We start from the raw sequence: 14,709 nt of genomic DNA, 5'->3' as shown, positions 1-14,709 counted from the left end.
CCACCACCCCCCACACCCGGGCTTGTGGGATCTGCCCGCAGGGATAGCCCTGCGAGCGCCCCCATAGTTCTGAGCCAAGGCTGAGAGCCCAGAGTGGAGCTGTGGCGGGTTAAAATTACAATTTTCTCTGCTCTGATTACAAGCAGCTTATCTGCGTCTCACTGTTGTGGCTCTTCACAGACTCAGGGAAGAAGAAAAGGAACATCTCATCTGTTCTTGTGTACTTTTCAGAGGGTCGATGAGTGGATGGCGAAGGAAGGCCTCTTAGATCCAAACGTCAAGTCAGTTTTTGTCACCTGCGGAGACTCGACTTAAAAGTCATGTGAGTATGAGCAGGACTCCTGTGCCAGCAGGGTTCAGAAGCTGCAGGACCAGGTTTTGCCTTTCACAGGCTCCAATGTTCAGGCCCACAGAGCAGCGGGTTCAGGGAGTCCCTGCATCTTGGGGGCCAGCAGGTAAGATGAGGGCTGGGAGCCCTGCCTTCTGCCTCTGGAGCTGGGAGTGGATAAGCCGAGGACCTGCCCAGCACTGCTGTTGCCTTCTGGCCTTTGCCAGGACGGGTCTTCCTGTGGTGGGGCTACCGGTTATTGCCCTGAAAGGAGGGAGTTAAAAGGGGGTCTTTCATTTCTTTTTAAACCAAAAACATAGTGTTTACTGTTCTAAATGCTTTAGAAATAGTAACTCATTTACTAACCCTAGATCCTCTTGTTATTCCTATTTTATAGATGAGGAAATTAAGGCCCAGAAGGTTAAATAACTTGCCCAAGAACACACAACGCCAGGATTCAAACCCGGGCACCCTGGTTCCAGGGCTCATTCTCTTAACCCTTCTACTAGGCTGGGCTCTCATCTGGTATATGAGGCCTGATGACCCCATGGAGAGCCTAGTGGTGGGGATGAGAGAGGGCTGCTTCTAGGAAGCTGCCCAAGTCCCCAGCCTCTTCTTTCCTCCTTTGTCTTCACTGCTTGTTCTCCTTTGTCTCCTGATCCTGCCCTGGTTGTAGAAGACAGAACTGGTTCCTTCTTGGGGCTGATGCTCCTGCCTCTTGTCTGTCCTCATGGATACCTGGCTTCAGGCAGCCCCTGGGGAAGGAAAGCGGAATGGAGGTGGTGGGGGCACTGTTTGCTGAGGATTGATAGAATTGATACTTCTGTGTTCTTTGTGACTGAAGGCGGCAGCAAGCATTGTGTGTGTGTGTGTGTGTGTGAGCGAGCTTTTGAGCATAGGGTGGGGTACTGGTGGGGGTAGGGAGTCGAGGCTCTGGAGTGACATTTCCTACCAATTCAGGCATTGTTTTCTCACCAAGGTCCTTTTTATGTGCCTTTTGGAAGCTGGGTGAAGTTCTGTACCCAGGTGGCTGTCCAGCCTGCTGTTGGACCCCACCCTCGAGGTGAGGTGGGAGGAAGAGCAAGGCCGAGTCCCATGACCACCCGCTCGCCTCGTCTCCCCGGTCTCTAAAGTTGTGCGCGCCTGCTGGCTGCTGGCTGCACACCATACAGCCCCAAAGCTTCTGGATAACGTTCACTGTCAGGGAGATTGTAGGGGCTGGGCCTGGAGGCAGAGTTGAATGCAGGGTGGGGGGATGGTCCTGTGGAGAAGATGAGGAGGGGGAGGAAGGCTGGTGCTCTCCTTGAGGGTATCCTGGGCAGCTTTGAGCGCTTGAAGTGGGGAAGGAACTTGGTGTGGAGCTCCAGCACAGGAGGAGCCATCTGCGGTGGGGCGGGGTTCAGGCTGACACCCAGAGTGCTGGTGTTTGGGCTCTGGTGGCCCAGGCCAGAGGCCCAGTTTCTCCAATTTGCCTTCAGAGACCCCTCTTCTCCCAGTGGTGTTTTCTCTTTGGCGTGTTCATGGCCCAGGCCTGATTTCACCACCTTCTGTGAGAGCTGTGAACAGTGTGATGCGTGTGGGCAGAGGAAAGCTTCCCTGTGCGTGACGTTGGGGCCTCTCTGGCTGGGCCTCCTAAGCTTGGCGTGGGTTTCTCCAGGAGAAGGAGAGGAATTTCAGAGGCTGCTGTCTTCTTTGGGTCTGGCCCTGCAGCACCAGTTCAGGCCTGGGCAGATCCGGGTGACTCAGGAGGCTGCTTTGCATCTTTGTGGGCACTGATGTAGTCAAGAAGAGGCTTAGGGTTGGAGAATCAAAGAAGATGTAAAAGGAAATCAAGTTTTAATGAGCATGGACCATAGCTCACCCAGTCCTCCTGACTACCTTCTTGGGTAGGAGGTGGTATCTCCCTTTGGTAGATGAAACAACCAAAACAAAGCAAAATTAAACACTGACGCTCCAATTGGTAGGCTCAGAGCTAGGCAGAAGTGAATTCTCAAGGCCACACAGCTTCCAAAAGAGGTGGTTCAGGCAGACTGGTGGCCAATTTGGGTCTGGGTCAGGAAGGCCAGTGAAGCTCTGAAAACCAGTGTGCAGGGAGGAGGCAGGAGGCAGGTGGCAGGGTTGGGGGAGGAGAGTTTATGGCTGCTTCTTAGGAGCAGGACTCTGCCTAACTGCTGGGAAGGCTCTTAATTAAATTGTAACAAAGTAAAGCAGCCAGAGAGGAATCTAAGCTGTGCTGCGTGACAGCGCACAGCTTCTCTGTGGTCTTGGAGCCTCTCATTGGATGGCTCTCATCAGAACCATCACCTTCCCAGGCGCTCAGCAAAGCCTGTGGATGAGCCTGACAAGGGTGGTGGGGAATTGACACCCACTACTTGTTAGGATGTGGCTTGCTTCCTATTTTGACATCCATTTCAGATTTAACTTAACATCGGGCATTCAGCAAATATTTTCGTTTCCCACCCTTGTTTCTCAGAGCCATGGTTGCTTCCTGTTGCCGCCCCCCATCCCCACCCCCAGCCAGTTTCATGTCACCTTTGTTGGAAAAAGTCTGATTTAGTGAGGCTCTGAGAAACAGGGACTGAAGTGGCAGCGGAGATCCCACTGGAAAAAAGAAATCTGCTTCCATCCTGACAGAATCATTTTGTGTCCGTCTTTTGTCAGCCTGGATGGGCTGAGATGCAGCTTTACATGGGCTTTGATGCTGTTGTCACAGATCCGGCCAAGGTGGGTTTTAATTTTGTGGATGCAGATTTGATTCTCCTTCGAAACTTGTTTAAGAAATGATACTTTGGGAATTCCTGTTGTGGTGCCGTGGAAACGAATCCAACTAGGGACCATGGTGTTGTGGTTTCCATCCCTGGCTTCGCTCCGTGGGTTAAGGATCTGGCATTGCCCTGAGCTATGGGGTAGGTTGCAGATGTGTTTGGATCTGGCATTGCTGTAGCTGTGACATAGGCTGGCAGCTGAAGCTCCAATTGGACCCGTAGCCCAGGAACCTCCATATGCCATGGGTGCGGCCCTAAAAAGACAAAAAAAAAAAAAAAAGAAAAAAAATGACATTTTTGGTTTTGGCTCAGTTGGCTTGCCTTCCCTACTTGACCTACCTTTCCTTCACCTTCCTGGGTGTTTCTTGAAGCTTCTCTAGAGTTTAGCGTTCTTTCACCAATTTCCTCTTTTCTCTGCTTACCTGGCCTTTTGGTTCTCTGGTTCTCTCGGTAAAAGGCTTCCATCTTTGGCCTGGTGGGAGCGTGAGGTGGAGGCAGCAACACCGGCACAGGTGCTGCCTCTGAGGAGCTCAGCTTTTCGCCAGTAGCTTGAAGACCTGGGTTTACCAGCTGAACACACAGGTAGACCAGAGGCTTTGCCAGTGGCCTGGGAGGCTTCGAAGAGGGGCAGGTTGGGGAGACGGGAGGGGTGCACTGGCGAGGGGTCAGGAAGAGCTGATGGGAGTGTGGATGTGGTCGGCAGCGCTGTCCGGGAAGAGGCCCTTCAGAGAGGGTCTGGATTGTCAGACACTGCTCTGGGGGCCGGGGCCTGCTCAGAGTCTATCGAGAGGACCCTCATCCAGCTCAGCCTCAGCTTTGGAATGGGAAGATGTCCCTTCATCAGAGGTTGAACGTCAGAACGCTTGGCTGGCATTTGACTTGAGTGTCTTCCCTACCTTCCTCCTGAGGCATGTGTGCCACACCCCTGATGACACTGTGCCGATGTGGAGCAGAACATCTGGAGATCAGAAGATACTTGCTCATCATTTAACATAATTTTGTGTGAGCCCATTTGAACTAATTTTGCAACCCAGGGTAGAAAACTATCTGAAAAAAAAAATAACGATAATTTATAAGACTGCCAACGGGGAAAGCACTTAATACTATGCTGTCTGGCCAAAGAAAATGAGATCTAGTCATTTACTTCAGTACTCTGACCTGAAGTTGTTTGTATTATATGTTCTTAATTCATCATGAAGAAGACCCAGTCAGGAGGCAGGTGGGAGCATCTGTGTGAAAGTCACACCTGAGTTCACACTCTTTTTTTTTTTTTTTAAGATGACTCATCCTTTTCCACATGACATAAGCCTCGCTCCTTGTGGTTCCAAGTACAAATAAACATGATGTCTCAGACTTAAAAAAGCAAAAAGCCCCTAGACACTTGCTCAGATTACCCTGCTCACTGTTTGATACAGGGCCATGTACTCAACAGGGATTACAGAGGGTCACACAGCCAAGACTGTTGAGAAGCAGAGACTGCTGCTACCTGGAGTGGAGTCCCATGGCAATGGGACCTCACGCCTGGGAGAGCACGGTCGGGCAGGGCCGGTCCCGAGTCGGGGGAGGTAGATGAAGGCTGAAAGGGTAGCCAGTGACATGCTCGCCGGCGCCAGGCTGGGCCCTCTTGGCATCATTCAGCAGAGTTGACCACTTGAAGCATTCTTTAGCTCTACCAGTGTTTCCTGATTCTCTGACTTTGCCGCCACATTCCTCTTTGCAGAGGCTTCTTTCCTTTTTTTCTTAAATTTAGTGTTTCTTAAATATTGGTGTTTCTTTGATCTCCTAGCTGTCTTGTCTTTTTATGCTACACACTCACGCTTCCCAGGGTGATCTCATCTATTGCCCCAGCTTCACCTCATCTCTGCGTGCTGTCTTCTCATCTTTTTCTCCATCTGAGAAATGGGAACTGACATGGCAGCAGTGATGCCACTGGAGAAAGTGAATCTGCTGAGTCTGCCATCTGAACTCCAAGCCTTCTTTTCTAGCTCCTAGTCTCTGTCTTACCTAGATATCCACAGACCCCTTAAAGCTCAGGTGGTATTTTTCTCCTAACACCTTGTCCTCCATCATTCTCTCAAGCAATGGTTGGTACCATCTATTCAGTAGTTCTGTCAGAAACCTGGGCGTCATCCTTGGTTCTTCCTCTGCCCGTAACCAGTTAATTGTCAGATCCTGTTGACCTTTTCTCCCAGAGGTTTCTCACAGTCGGTGCCTTCTTTCTAAACCCACTACCACTGCCCTAGCTCAGGTCACCATACTCTTCTCGAGTTCTTACGAAAGTCTTCTAGCTGATCTCTCTGTCTTGTTTGTTCTATTCTGTCCTCTTGATTGTGGCAGATTACATCACACCCGCTTCATACCCTTCACAGCTTCCCGTTGCCCTGGAGGCAAAGTCACACTGCTTATTGAAGCTTTCAAAGCTCTTGTTTATTTCTCCAGCCTCATATCTTGATGCTCTCTATGTATTGAGCCCCACCCCAGCCAGAGAGCTCCTGGCCAGTTCCTAATGGTCCCTCTTAACCTCTTTCTCTTGGTGCCTTCTTATGTGTTCCTGGGCATGTGTACTTACTCATACAAGAAATTGTATTGTAGCTGCCATGACTTGTCTCTTTCCTTAGATCGCGGGCGCCATTATAACCCTAGACAATGTTTGACTTGTAATAGTTGTTCCATAAGTATCTGTTGAATAAATGACAACCAAGCCATGGAGTGGGTCTGTGGACTCTGCTCAGGAAGATGGCAGAGGGTCCTGGTGGGTAGATTCAGGGAAAATGGAACGGAGGAAGGACTCTCAGGCCCTCCTGTACCAGCCTGGGAGTGAGAGGCTAGAGAACTGGACTGTTAGTGCCAGGAAGCTCCTGGGTTTTCCGCTGCCAGCTCTGGGTGTTGGGACCTCCACACGGTGGGCACTGGATGAGATGGCACATGGGTCTGGGCCAGGGAGGAGGAGTTTGGTGCTAGGCACCATGTGAAGGGCTTTCTCTGAGAGATTTGTGCTTCTAGGTTAGAGGGCTGGGACTGCTGCAGAAAAGTTTACATAAGGATAGCCAGCATTTATTGAGCACTTACTGTGTATATATATCAGGGGCCTTGCTGTGCTTTTTCTTTTTGGTCTTTTAAGGCCTGCCCCCATGACATATGGAGGTTCCCAGACCAGGGATCAAATTGGAGCTGCAGCTGCTGGCCTACAGTATGGCCACAGCAGCACCAGATCCTTAACCCACTGAGTGAGGCCAGGGATCAAATGCACCCTCTTATGGATACTGGTTGGGTTTGTAACCCTTTGAACCACAATGGGAACTCCCTTGCTGTGCACTTTATACATGAGACATGATCTTGTTTAATCCTTACTACAATCCTGTGAAATAAATCATATTTATAACCATTCCCGCCCCCCAACAAATGAAGAGCCTCAGGTGTTCTCTGACATGTTCTGCTTCCGGTACCTGGTCTGGTGTTGGCAGGGGTCTGGACTGTTAGGTTCCCTTTGATGTGTGGGTGTGGTTGCCCAGGAGGGGTGGTGGGGGATGCTTTGGGGCTGAGAGCCTCCTTGCTGAGCTACAGATGAATGACTCCTTGGGTTTGAAGGAAACCACTGCCAATATTACTTTGGTCACCTCTATCCTGTAGTTCGTTTGGAAGCACATGGGACATCTCATCGTGTCACTAAGCTCATGAGAACCTTGTCCATGGCTTTGCCATTTGGTCCCAGCACTGAGTTGTATCACCTTTGATTAGCAGCCTGCTGGGGGAAGGGGCCGGAGTGACAACTCCCTGGCAGTCTGACTTGTCTCATTTCCTGATACTTTTATCTGTCACTGCAAGGGCTCCCCTCCTGAACTAATTAAGTTTGCATGTGTTTAGACACGTTGCCAAATAGGGCTTAGCAAAGTGGAACTGAGCTACAACTCTTTCTGAGTAGGGAAGGAAGGGTCTATGAATGCTCCACCACAAGGGCCAGGAGAAGCCTTGATGACACGGAGCGGGCACCTGCAGATGATAGGCATTCTGCCCTGGACTCCTTGGGACACAGCAGCCTGCAAAGCAACCTTCTAATTGGCTGGCAGCAGCAGGTGAGCCCTTCTCCCCCCCCCCCCGCCATCTCTCAGAGAACTGGGCATTCTAAGAGGGCTGGGGAAGGATCGAGGGCAGGCGCTAAAGTGGGCTTTCTTTCCCAAGCACAAGTGACACTGAATGTTCAGTGGGATTTGCAGAGGGAGTTTTTAGGCCTGTGTGCTGTGTGCTGCTAGCCTGTACCTGCCCAGCTCCTAGGCCTTAAACAACCTGTGTGGCTGGTGGAGTGCAGACTGGCCTTTTTGCTAGGTCTGTGAGAAGTGCTTTGGAAATGGGGCCATGTTTGCCTTTTTGCCTAGGAGACCCCAGACCACGGTGCTCAGTGTCATGATCCTGTGAGGTGGTGCCAGGAGGAGGGAGGGGGAGCAGTACTGCTCAGGATCTCCCACCCTGGAAGGGGGTTCAGCCTAATGGACCATCACAGTGAGGTGCTGGCTGCCAGCATGTTCCCGTGTCAGACTGATGCCTGCCTTTTCTCTAGTGCAGGTGGCCTGGGCTCTGAGATGCCCTGTGGCAGAACATACTTAGTTCTTGCCCACACAACAGACATGGAAGGAATCTCTCATATGTTATGATGGCTCTCACTGCTTCACTGGTCCTGAGATGAGTGAGGCCGCCTCATTTCTGGTCCCCATTCTGATGCAAGGAGCGCCCCTCGACCCTCCATGAGGTTCTTGCCACGTCTCCTTGCTGGCAGGAGGGGCTGTAGGCACTCAGCCCTTGACCATTGCTCAGAGTTGGGATAATTCAGCCAGTCTCTGCTGAGCTTGTCAGGAAGACAAGTTAGTTCGCTGTCTGGGCTCTTGCAGGCAGTCTGTGGACATCCAGTCTGTGCCCCATGGGGGAATTTGACAGGCTGCTTCAGAGGGCGCCAGGACCAGCGGCACTCAGCTCGGCCATGTATGCCAAGCTCTGCTTCCTTGGAGCTCATGTGGGCTGGAGGAGAGGCTGCACGCAGCCTCCTGCAGGTCACCACCTCCCTGGCCTAAGACTCAGGCTGCTCTCCTTTGTGTTTGGAACAGTTTGGGGCTTTCCCAGGCCTTGGCCATTTGTTTGGGTCCCTCTGTCCTCTGGCAAATAGAGAGTGAAGGCTGGAGGGCTTATGTCCTAAACTCCAGGAAGAAAGAGCCACTGTTAATCCTGAAAAAGATTCTTCTTTGGGGAAGGTATTTCTGTGTTTTTTTTAAATACTCATTATGTTAATCTTGAGACCCAACTTTTTTTTTTAGTTTGTTTTTTTAGAAAGGGAGGTTTGAAATAGGTATAGTAGGGTGCATACAGTATACAAATGTGAAATGGGCAGCTGGATATATTTTTATATAAGTATATTCCTGTGTAATCAGCCCCCAGATCAAGATGGAGAACCCTTTCCACCAATCTAGGAGCTTCCCTGGTGCCCCTTCCCCCATCAGGTAGCTACTGGCTCTTCTATTTTACTTTTGGTTCCTTTGCCTGTCGTTGACTTCCACATAAATGGAATCATACAAGGTGTACTCTCTTGAGTCTGATTTCCTTTGCTCAACATAACATATGAGAGATTCCTTCATGTCATTGTATGTATGTATTGGTAATTCAGCCTTTTTATTGCCAGGTTGGATGCCGTTGTATTATTCCACTGCAGTTTATATCTGCTCCTTTTGTTGGACTACCTTCCTTCTTTAGCCCTTCAGTACATGTTTGTTCCATGACTATGTGAATATCCAATCTGGTATAAGCAGCTCCCTAGGCCTATCAGCATGTCCCAATCTCCCCCATCCTTTCAAACCGAATTGTCTGCCCTGTCTCTCGTGGCATCTGCACTGGCTGCCTTCTTCTCTTAACTCCTGTGATAGAGAGGGGCTGGCTCTAGGCCTGTGAAGTGGCCTTTGAGCCCTTGTGGCCCATTGCTTTATTCTTTCAGCAAATGTTTATTGAACACCCATTTCGTGTCTTACACTGTTCTAGGCATTGAGGATTTAGCAGTGAACAAAGAGATAAAACTTCCAAAACATCCTGCCTTCATGGGGTTTACATTTCAATGCAGGCAGCCAGCACTGCCCTCTGCCTTTTGGACCCTGATGCCAGGAGAATCTTAGTCTTGTCCAGGCTCCTCTGTCCCATGAGATTCTGTGGTGGTGCAGGGAGAGCTGGGTGGCAGTGGTCCTTGGCACCTTGACGGGGCCTCTTTAGGGCTTCTGTGGGCTTTCATCTGCCTTTTCTGCTGCTGCTTGGCAGTGAAAGGGTTTCTCAAGATTGGTGCTTCCTTGAAAAACTTAGGGTTTCCGGAGGAGACAGTTTTGGGGGGTGGGGGGATGTGCTTGGGCTGTGGGATGGAAATCCTGTGAAATCAGATTGTTATGATCATTATACAACTGCAGATGTGATAAATTCATTTGAGTAATTAAAAAAAAAAAAAAGATTGGTGCTTCCATCCACTATCCAGGAGTCTGATTCCCTCTGTGACAGGAGAGAATTAACCCCCATCTTCCCCGGCCTGTAAGATGAGTGACCTCTGTTTTGTCAGTGCTTGCCAATCTGTCCTCTTAATTCCCAGCCAGAGTAATGGAGACATTACTTTGTGCTAAAGAAAACCACCAGCCCTCTCCTGGGTTCTGTCCTGATCTGGGAAGCTCAGTGAGGATCTCCTTACAGCCGCTCAGGCACCTGGGGGTGACAGGGGAGTTGGCACCTGAGCAGCTTTGCTCCTGAACAGTGGCTGGCAGATTCACAGCTGCCATCCAGGCCAGTGGGGTGGTGCTTCTGAAATAGGTTTCTATCATTAGGCCCCTAAGAGCATGTGAGAGGCTGTGAGCACCCTAGGGAGGAAGAAGAGTCAGGAAGGAGGGGTCCTGGAAGGTGAAGGCTGGGAATTTGAGGCTGGGGCTGGTGGTGTAGTGGCCTGTGCCTGAGTGATCTGTGGACTCTGGGGACTTAGCTCTGTTGGGCTTTGAGAAGGGCACCTGTGAGCAGGTGGGATAAATTCTGTGTACCTGACTAAAGGGTGACACGACTTAGACTTGGTAGTTCTGTAAAACTGTTTCTTCCAAAGCCTGCAAGGATGTTGGTTTGAGGAAGAAAGCCAGCCAACCTAGAGAATCCCGGGAGCCTGACAGACCTTTTTCTCTGCAATTCTTTCTTGCAGGCAGCCCGAGGCAGCCTGTCTCTTTGTAAACAGAGTGATAGCAATGTGACACCATGGAAATAATTATTGACAAATCACGGTGCTGACTGCAAACAGCTCCTTGTCTTCAGAGGCATGTCGGTGCATTAGAGCAGGACTGGAGGAGCAGCACGTGGGGCTGAGGCACAGCCTGCATTCAGACGTTCTCCTCTTCTTCCCCCACCCTGACCCCTTTCTGCTGTCTGCCTTTCCTGCTCATGGCCTTTTCCCACTAGGTCAGCTAGGGGACCCGCTGGGTGAGTGGCATGTCTCCAGTCCTGTTTCCCCTGGGCAGGTGGCTAGGACTCCCGTCTTTGTCCAGGAACGCCTGGTTAGTGATGAGATCCAGGAGTTTTTCCACTATGGGGCCCCGAAAGGTGGAAGGATGCTCCTTTTTTGATTTACTCTCTGCTGTTGGTGATGCAGAGTATGTGCACCAGCTGGATCCAGAATGCGGGGGAAGCCTTGCGTCTCAGCGTTGGCTCAGCTCCCTTCCCCCACAGCCCTGGATTCTTCTTCAATTGCCATAGTCAATTTTTGGCAAGTTGACTTCCTCCATTTCCTCTTGGTTAGCAGGGAGATTGCGCTGACTGTCAGGGCTGTAAATAATGTTCTTGACGTGTGTGGCTGGAGGCAGCCCTGTGGGGTGGGAAAGGAGTGGAAGGAGGAGGAGCACTCTGATAGCTCCATCTCCATCACTTGGCCCTCTCCTCACTCATACAATATTTATCCAGGTGTGGGAGTCAGATGCAGCGACCTCAGGGTCACCCAGTCAAATAGCTTCAGAACCTCCCTGCATTGTAATTGCTGCAGTTGTCCTTTGCTCTGGAGACTTCTCCCCATTGTCTGCTCAGGCACACACTAATGGCTCTCCTCCCTGGCCCTGCTGGGAGGCATATGTGGGGTGGGGGGGTGTGGAGGGAGGGAGAAGGCGCATTGCTACTCCCCCCCAATAAGGGGATCTAGGACTTAATAACAAGTGTCTTTGGCTAGGAGGGGCACAATCCCACTACCCCCCCTCCCCAAATCTGGCTGGACAAGGAGACCCAGGTGGTTGATGGGCCCAAGGGGCTTCGCCCATTTCCAGCTCAATGAGCAAAACTGTGGGATAGTGACGCCTCTCCAGGGGAGCAGACCCTTGAGTACTTGGCTGAAGAGCATCATCCTGTATCCTCATGGTCAACGTTCATGGTTTGGAAACTTCTAAGAGTGATCATTCCTGTTGGTATAGACTGTATTTTGCCCAAAGACTGGACAGATGCAAAAGTCTAATTGGTCCCCCAGAGGGTGACACAGATGATTGATGATGGTAGCAAGTGTGCCCCACTTGGTGATTTAAGAGTGGCACGTGCCACGTGTCTTGACTAGGATTTTCCTATAAATATCAGTCACCGTCCACTGCAGTTCTTCTCTTCCAAGGAATCCTGTCGGAAACTGCCATCGAAGGCACACCCCACTGTGTGTCCTGGGAGGATATTCTAGCAGGACCCTGAAATAAGCCCCTGTTGAGAGTTGCTCTGGGCGCAGTAAGTACTGTGCTGAGGACTGTAGGGACCAGCAGGTGATGAGGACAGAAGGAGCAGCACGTGTGTAGCCAATTGCAGGCTAAATAATAAGTGTGGTAGAGCATGAGGACACTACAAGGAAGATACAAGCTGAATGTCATGAGAACCACAAGCAGCACAGTAGAAAGACCAAATGGGTAGGATTTATTTAGCAGGAAACTTTTTGGAAATAAAATGCATAAGCCCAATATAATAAAACATAGAAAAGTTGAGCTGTTCTGATTGAAGCTGGGGCAGGTCCCTGTCCATTCTTCCTCCTCTTGCCCCATTCCACGGAGTAGCCCGATGTCCCTCCTAGAACCCCAGAGCTCCATGGAGCATGGTTTAAAATGCCAATCAGAAGTGTGGTGCTGTAGGCCAAGGGTTACACATCCTATAGGAGTCAGGGAGCTGGGGTCAGGGCAGAGATCAGTGGGGTAAGGGGAACAGCCATGTCCTTGAAGCAGAGGTCAAACTGTATCCCACATCCTGAACGCCTGCGTGATGCTCTCCATGGAGCCTCCAGAGGGCATCATAGGCCACACAAAGCAGCCCAGGCAAAGGGTCAGGATGGCCACAGGCCATGTGGAGACTCTCATGGGCAATGAGTGCGGTGTCTTGGAGACCACACAAACCGCTTCGGAGCTCCTGAGCCAAACAGAGAAGAGCTCCCCAGCTGAGACATGGACCCGCATGCCCTGGGAACCTGTCACCTGCTCATCGTCCTCCCCGGGCCCACTCCTTGCTGCCCACTGGGGAAAGAGCGCTGACCAGGTCCTGGTGGTAGCTCCAAGCAGTCACCCAGCTACAGCAGATGGGGCACTGTGCCCTTTCCCTGGAAGAATTCTGGTGGGAGGGACTCTGGAGAGGCGTTGATCTTACTGTTTCAGTAGAGAGGGGCAGGGAGATAGAGTCTTTGATTTTGTGAAGTATTTGTGGCACTGGGGATGTGCATCTTGTGCTGTTCCACAGGGTGCTTGTGGCTCTTGTGTCCTTCATGTGGTCATTTATATGGACTCTGTGGGAGAAATGGGAGTAGAGATAGTTGGCAAGTGGACCATAAAGCATGGAAGTGCTCTAAGCATATACAGTGCCTTTTGGAGGCTTCGGGAAACTGCTTGCCAATGGGGATTTGAAGCTGGTTTTCTCTGGAAGGCCGGGTGGCTTGGTCTTCGGGGCATCCCTCTGCTCCCACCTGTGTTCTGGTTTGTTTGGGAACTCTCCAGAGAAGCATGTCTTGGAACATTTCCAGCTGTGCTGCCAGACCCAGACGCAGGTGACGACCTTTTGTCTGTACCATAGTGAAACCAGGAGGAAATTAAATGTCATTTGCCCCCTGAACATCAGGCTGCTGCCAGATCAGACACTGCTGATCAGAGCTGTGCCGAGGGTACCCAAGGGAAGGTGTGTGCTTTCAGCCGTGCCCTCTAAGCTGTGGAGACTCCCAGGTGATGGCCTGGCTCATGCCCAGGGCTTTCTCTGCCAGGCTGGGTTCACCCTGGCCTGGAGCCCAGCCCTGTGCTGCATGGCAGCTGTGGCCATGCCAGGCCAGAGGTGCATGTGTATTATGGTGGGAGGGAGTAGAAGCGCAGGACAGGGACACACAGGAGACAGGGAGGTGATCAGCCCCTCCTCAGAGAAGCTGTGTGCCGTTGCGGAAAGAGCAGGACCTTGAGGGTTAAGAGTGACCTGGGTTTCAGTCCTGGCTCTGCCACCTCCTCGTTGCAGGATCTTGGGCAAGTTGCATTACCACCCTTGAGGAACCTCTGTTTCCTCATTTGTCAAGTAGGCAATATAAGCAGCTGTGGCCCCTGACGTCTATGGGGGAAGTAGCTTCCTATTGGGACTGGTGCCAGAGGTACCCCCTCCCCAGATCTGGAAGGATGGCCCAGAGCCCCTTACCCATGGGTCCTCAAGTGAAGGGAGTTGGCTAAGGTTGATGGGAGGTAGGGTGGGGAGTGTTCGGCCAGGGAGGCCCGGGTGATACTTTCTCAGTGCAAGAGGCCTTTCCTTCTTGTTCGGTCCTCTCAACCAAGCAGTCCGAGGCCTTTATGAGAATGATACGGGTGATTCTGGTCCCCCTTCTAATTGGGGGATTCAGCTGGCTCCCTCTAGCCTCACAGTTGCCCTCCTCTTCCTATCTGGGGTGACCTCGGGGCTTGCCTGGAAGTCCTAGTGCCAGGTGTAGTTCTCAGCTCTGCAGTGACATTTTATTTTATTTTATTTTATTTAAATAATTTTTTTATTATTCAAATGAATTTATCACATCTGTAGTTGTATAATGATCATAACAATCTGACTTCACAGGATTTCCATCCCACAGCCCAGGCACATCCCCCGCCCCCCAAACTGTCTCCTCCGGAGACTATAGTTTTTCAATGTCTGTGAGTCAGCATCTGTTCTGCAAAGAAGTTCAGTCTGTCCTGTTTTCAGATTCCACATGTCAGTGAAAGCATTTTATGTTGGTGTCTCATTGTCTGGCTGACTTCACTTAGCATGATAGTTTCTAGGTCCATTCATGTTGCTAAGAATGCCAGTATTTCGTTCTTTTTAATGGCTGAGTAATATTCCATTGTGTATATGTACCACATCTTCTTGATCCACTCCTCTCTCAATGGACATTTAGGTTGTTTCCATGTCTTGGCTATTGTAAATAGTGCAGTAATGAACATCGGAGTACATGTGTCTTTGCGAGTCATGGTTTTCTCTGGATAGATGCCCAGGAGTGGGATTGCTGGATCAAATGATACTTCTATTTTGAGTTTTCTGAAGACTCTCCATACTGCTTTCCCCAGTGGTGGCACCAATTTCCAATCCCACCAACAGTGTACTAGGGTTCCTTTTTCTCCACACCCTCTC

The 14,709-nt window shown here is 50.8% G+C and overlaps 1 protein-coding gene across 5 annotated transcripts in view; it reads left to right on the top strand.

Moving 5' to 3' along the window:
• Window positions 1-14,709, top strand: part of LOC110257498 (ERI1 exoribonuclease 3) — a 74,687-nt gene that overhangs the window by 47,546 nt on the left and 12,432 nt on the right. For 3 of the 5 annotated variants that reach the window (XM_085003039.1, XM_085003040.1, XM_085003043.1), the window contains one exon: window positions 232-322. Coding sequence is in view for 1 of the 5 variants with exons in the window: in XM_085003042.1 (XP_084859168.1) it covers window positions 232-242 (11 nt within the window). In the remaining 4 variants the exon portion in view is untranslated. Of the gene's footprint in view, window positions 1-231; window positions 323-2,962; window positions 3,053-14,709 lie in introns of those variants that run through there. The other 2 variants (XM_085003042.1, XM_085003041.1) reach the window with 1 other exon arrangement.

The sequence above is a fragment of the Sus scrofa genome, chromosome 17 (genome assembly GCF_054392235.1).
Source record: "Sus scrofa isolate SSC_HxYL_T2T_F1_AM1 chromosome 17, Sscrofa_HxYL_maternal_Yorkshire_Landrace_v2.0, whole genome shotgun sequence".
Classification (NCBI taxonomy): domain Eukaryota; kingdom Metazoa; phylum Chordata; class Mammalia; order Artiodactyla; family Suidae; genus Sus; species Sus scrofa.
This window is presented reverse-complemented; position numbering and strand designations above follow the sequence as displayed.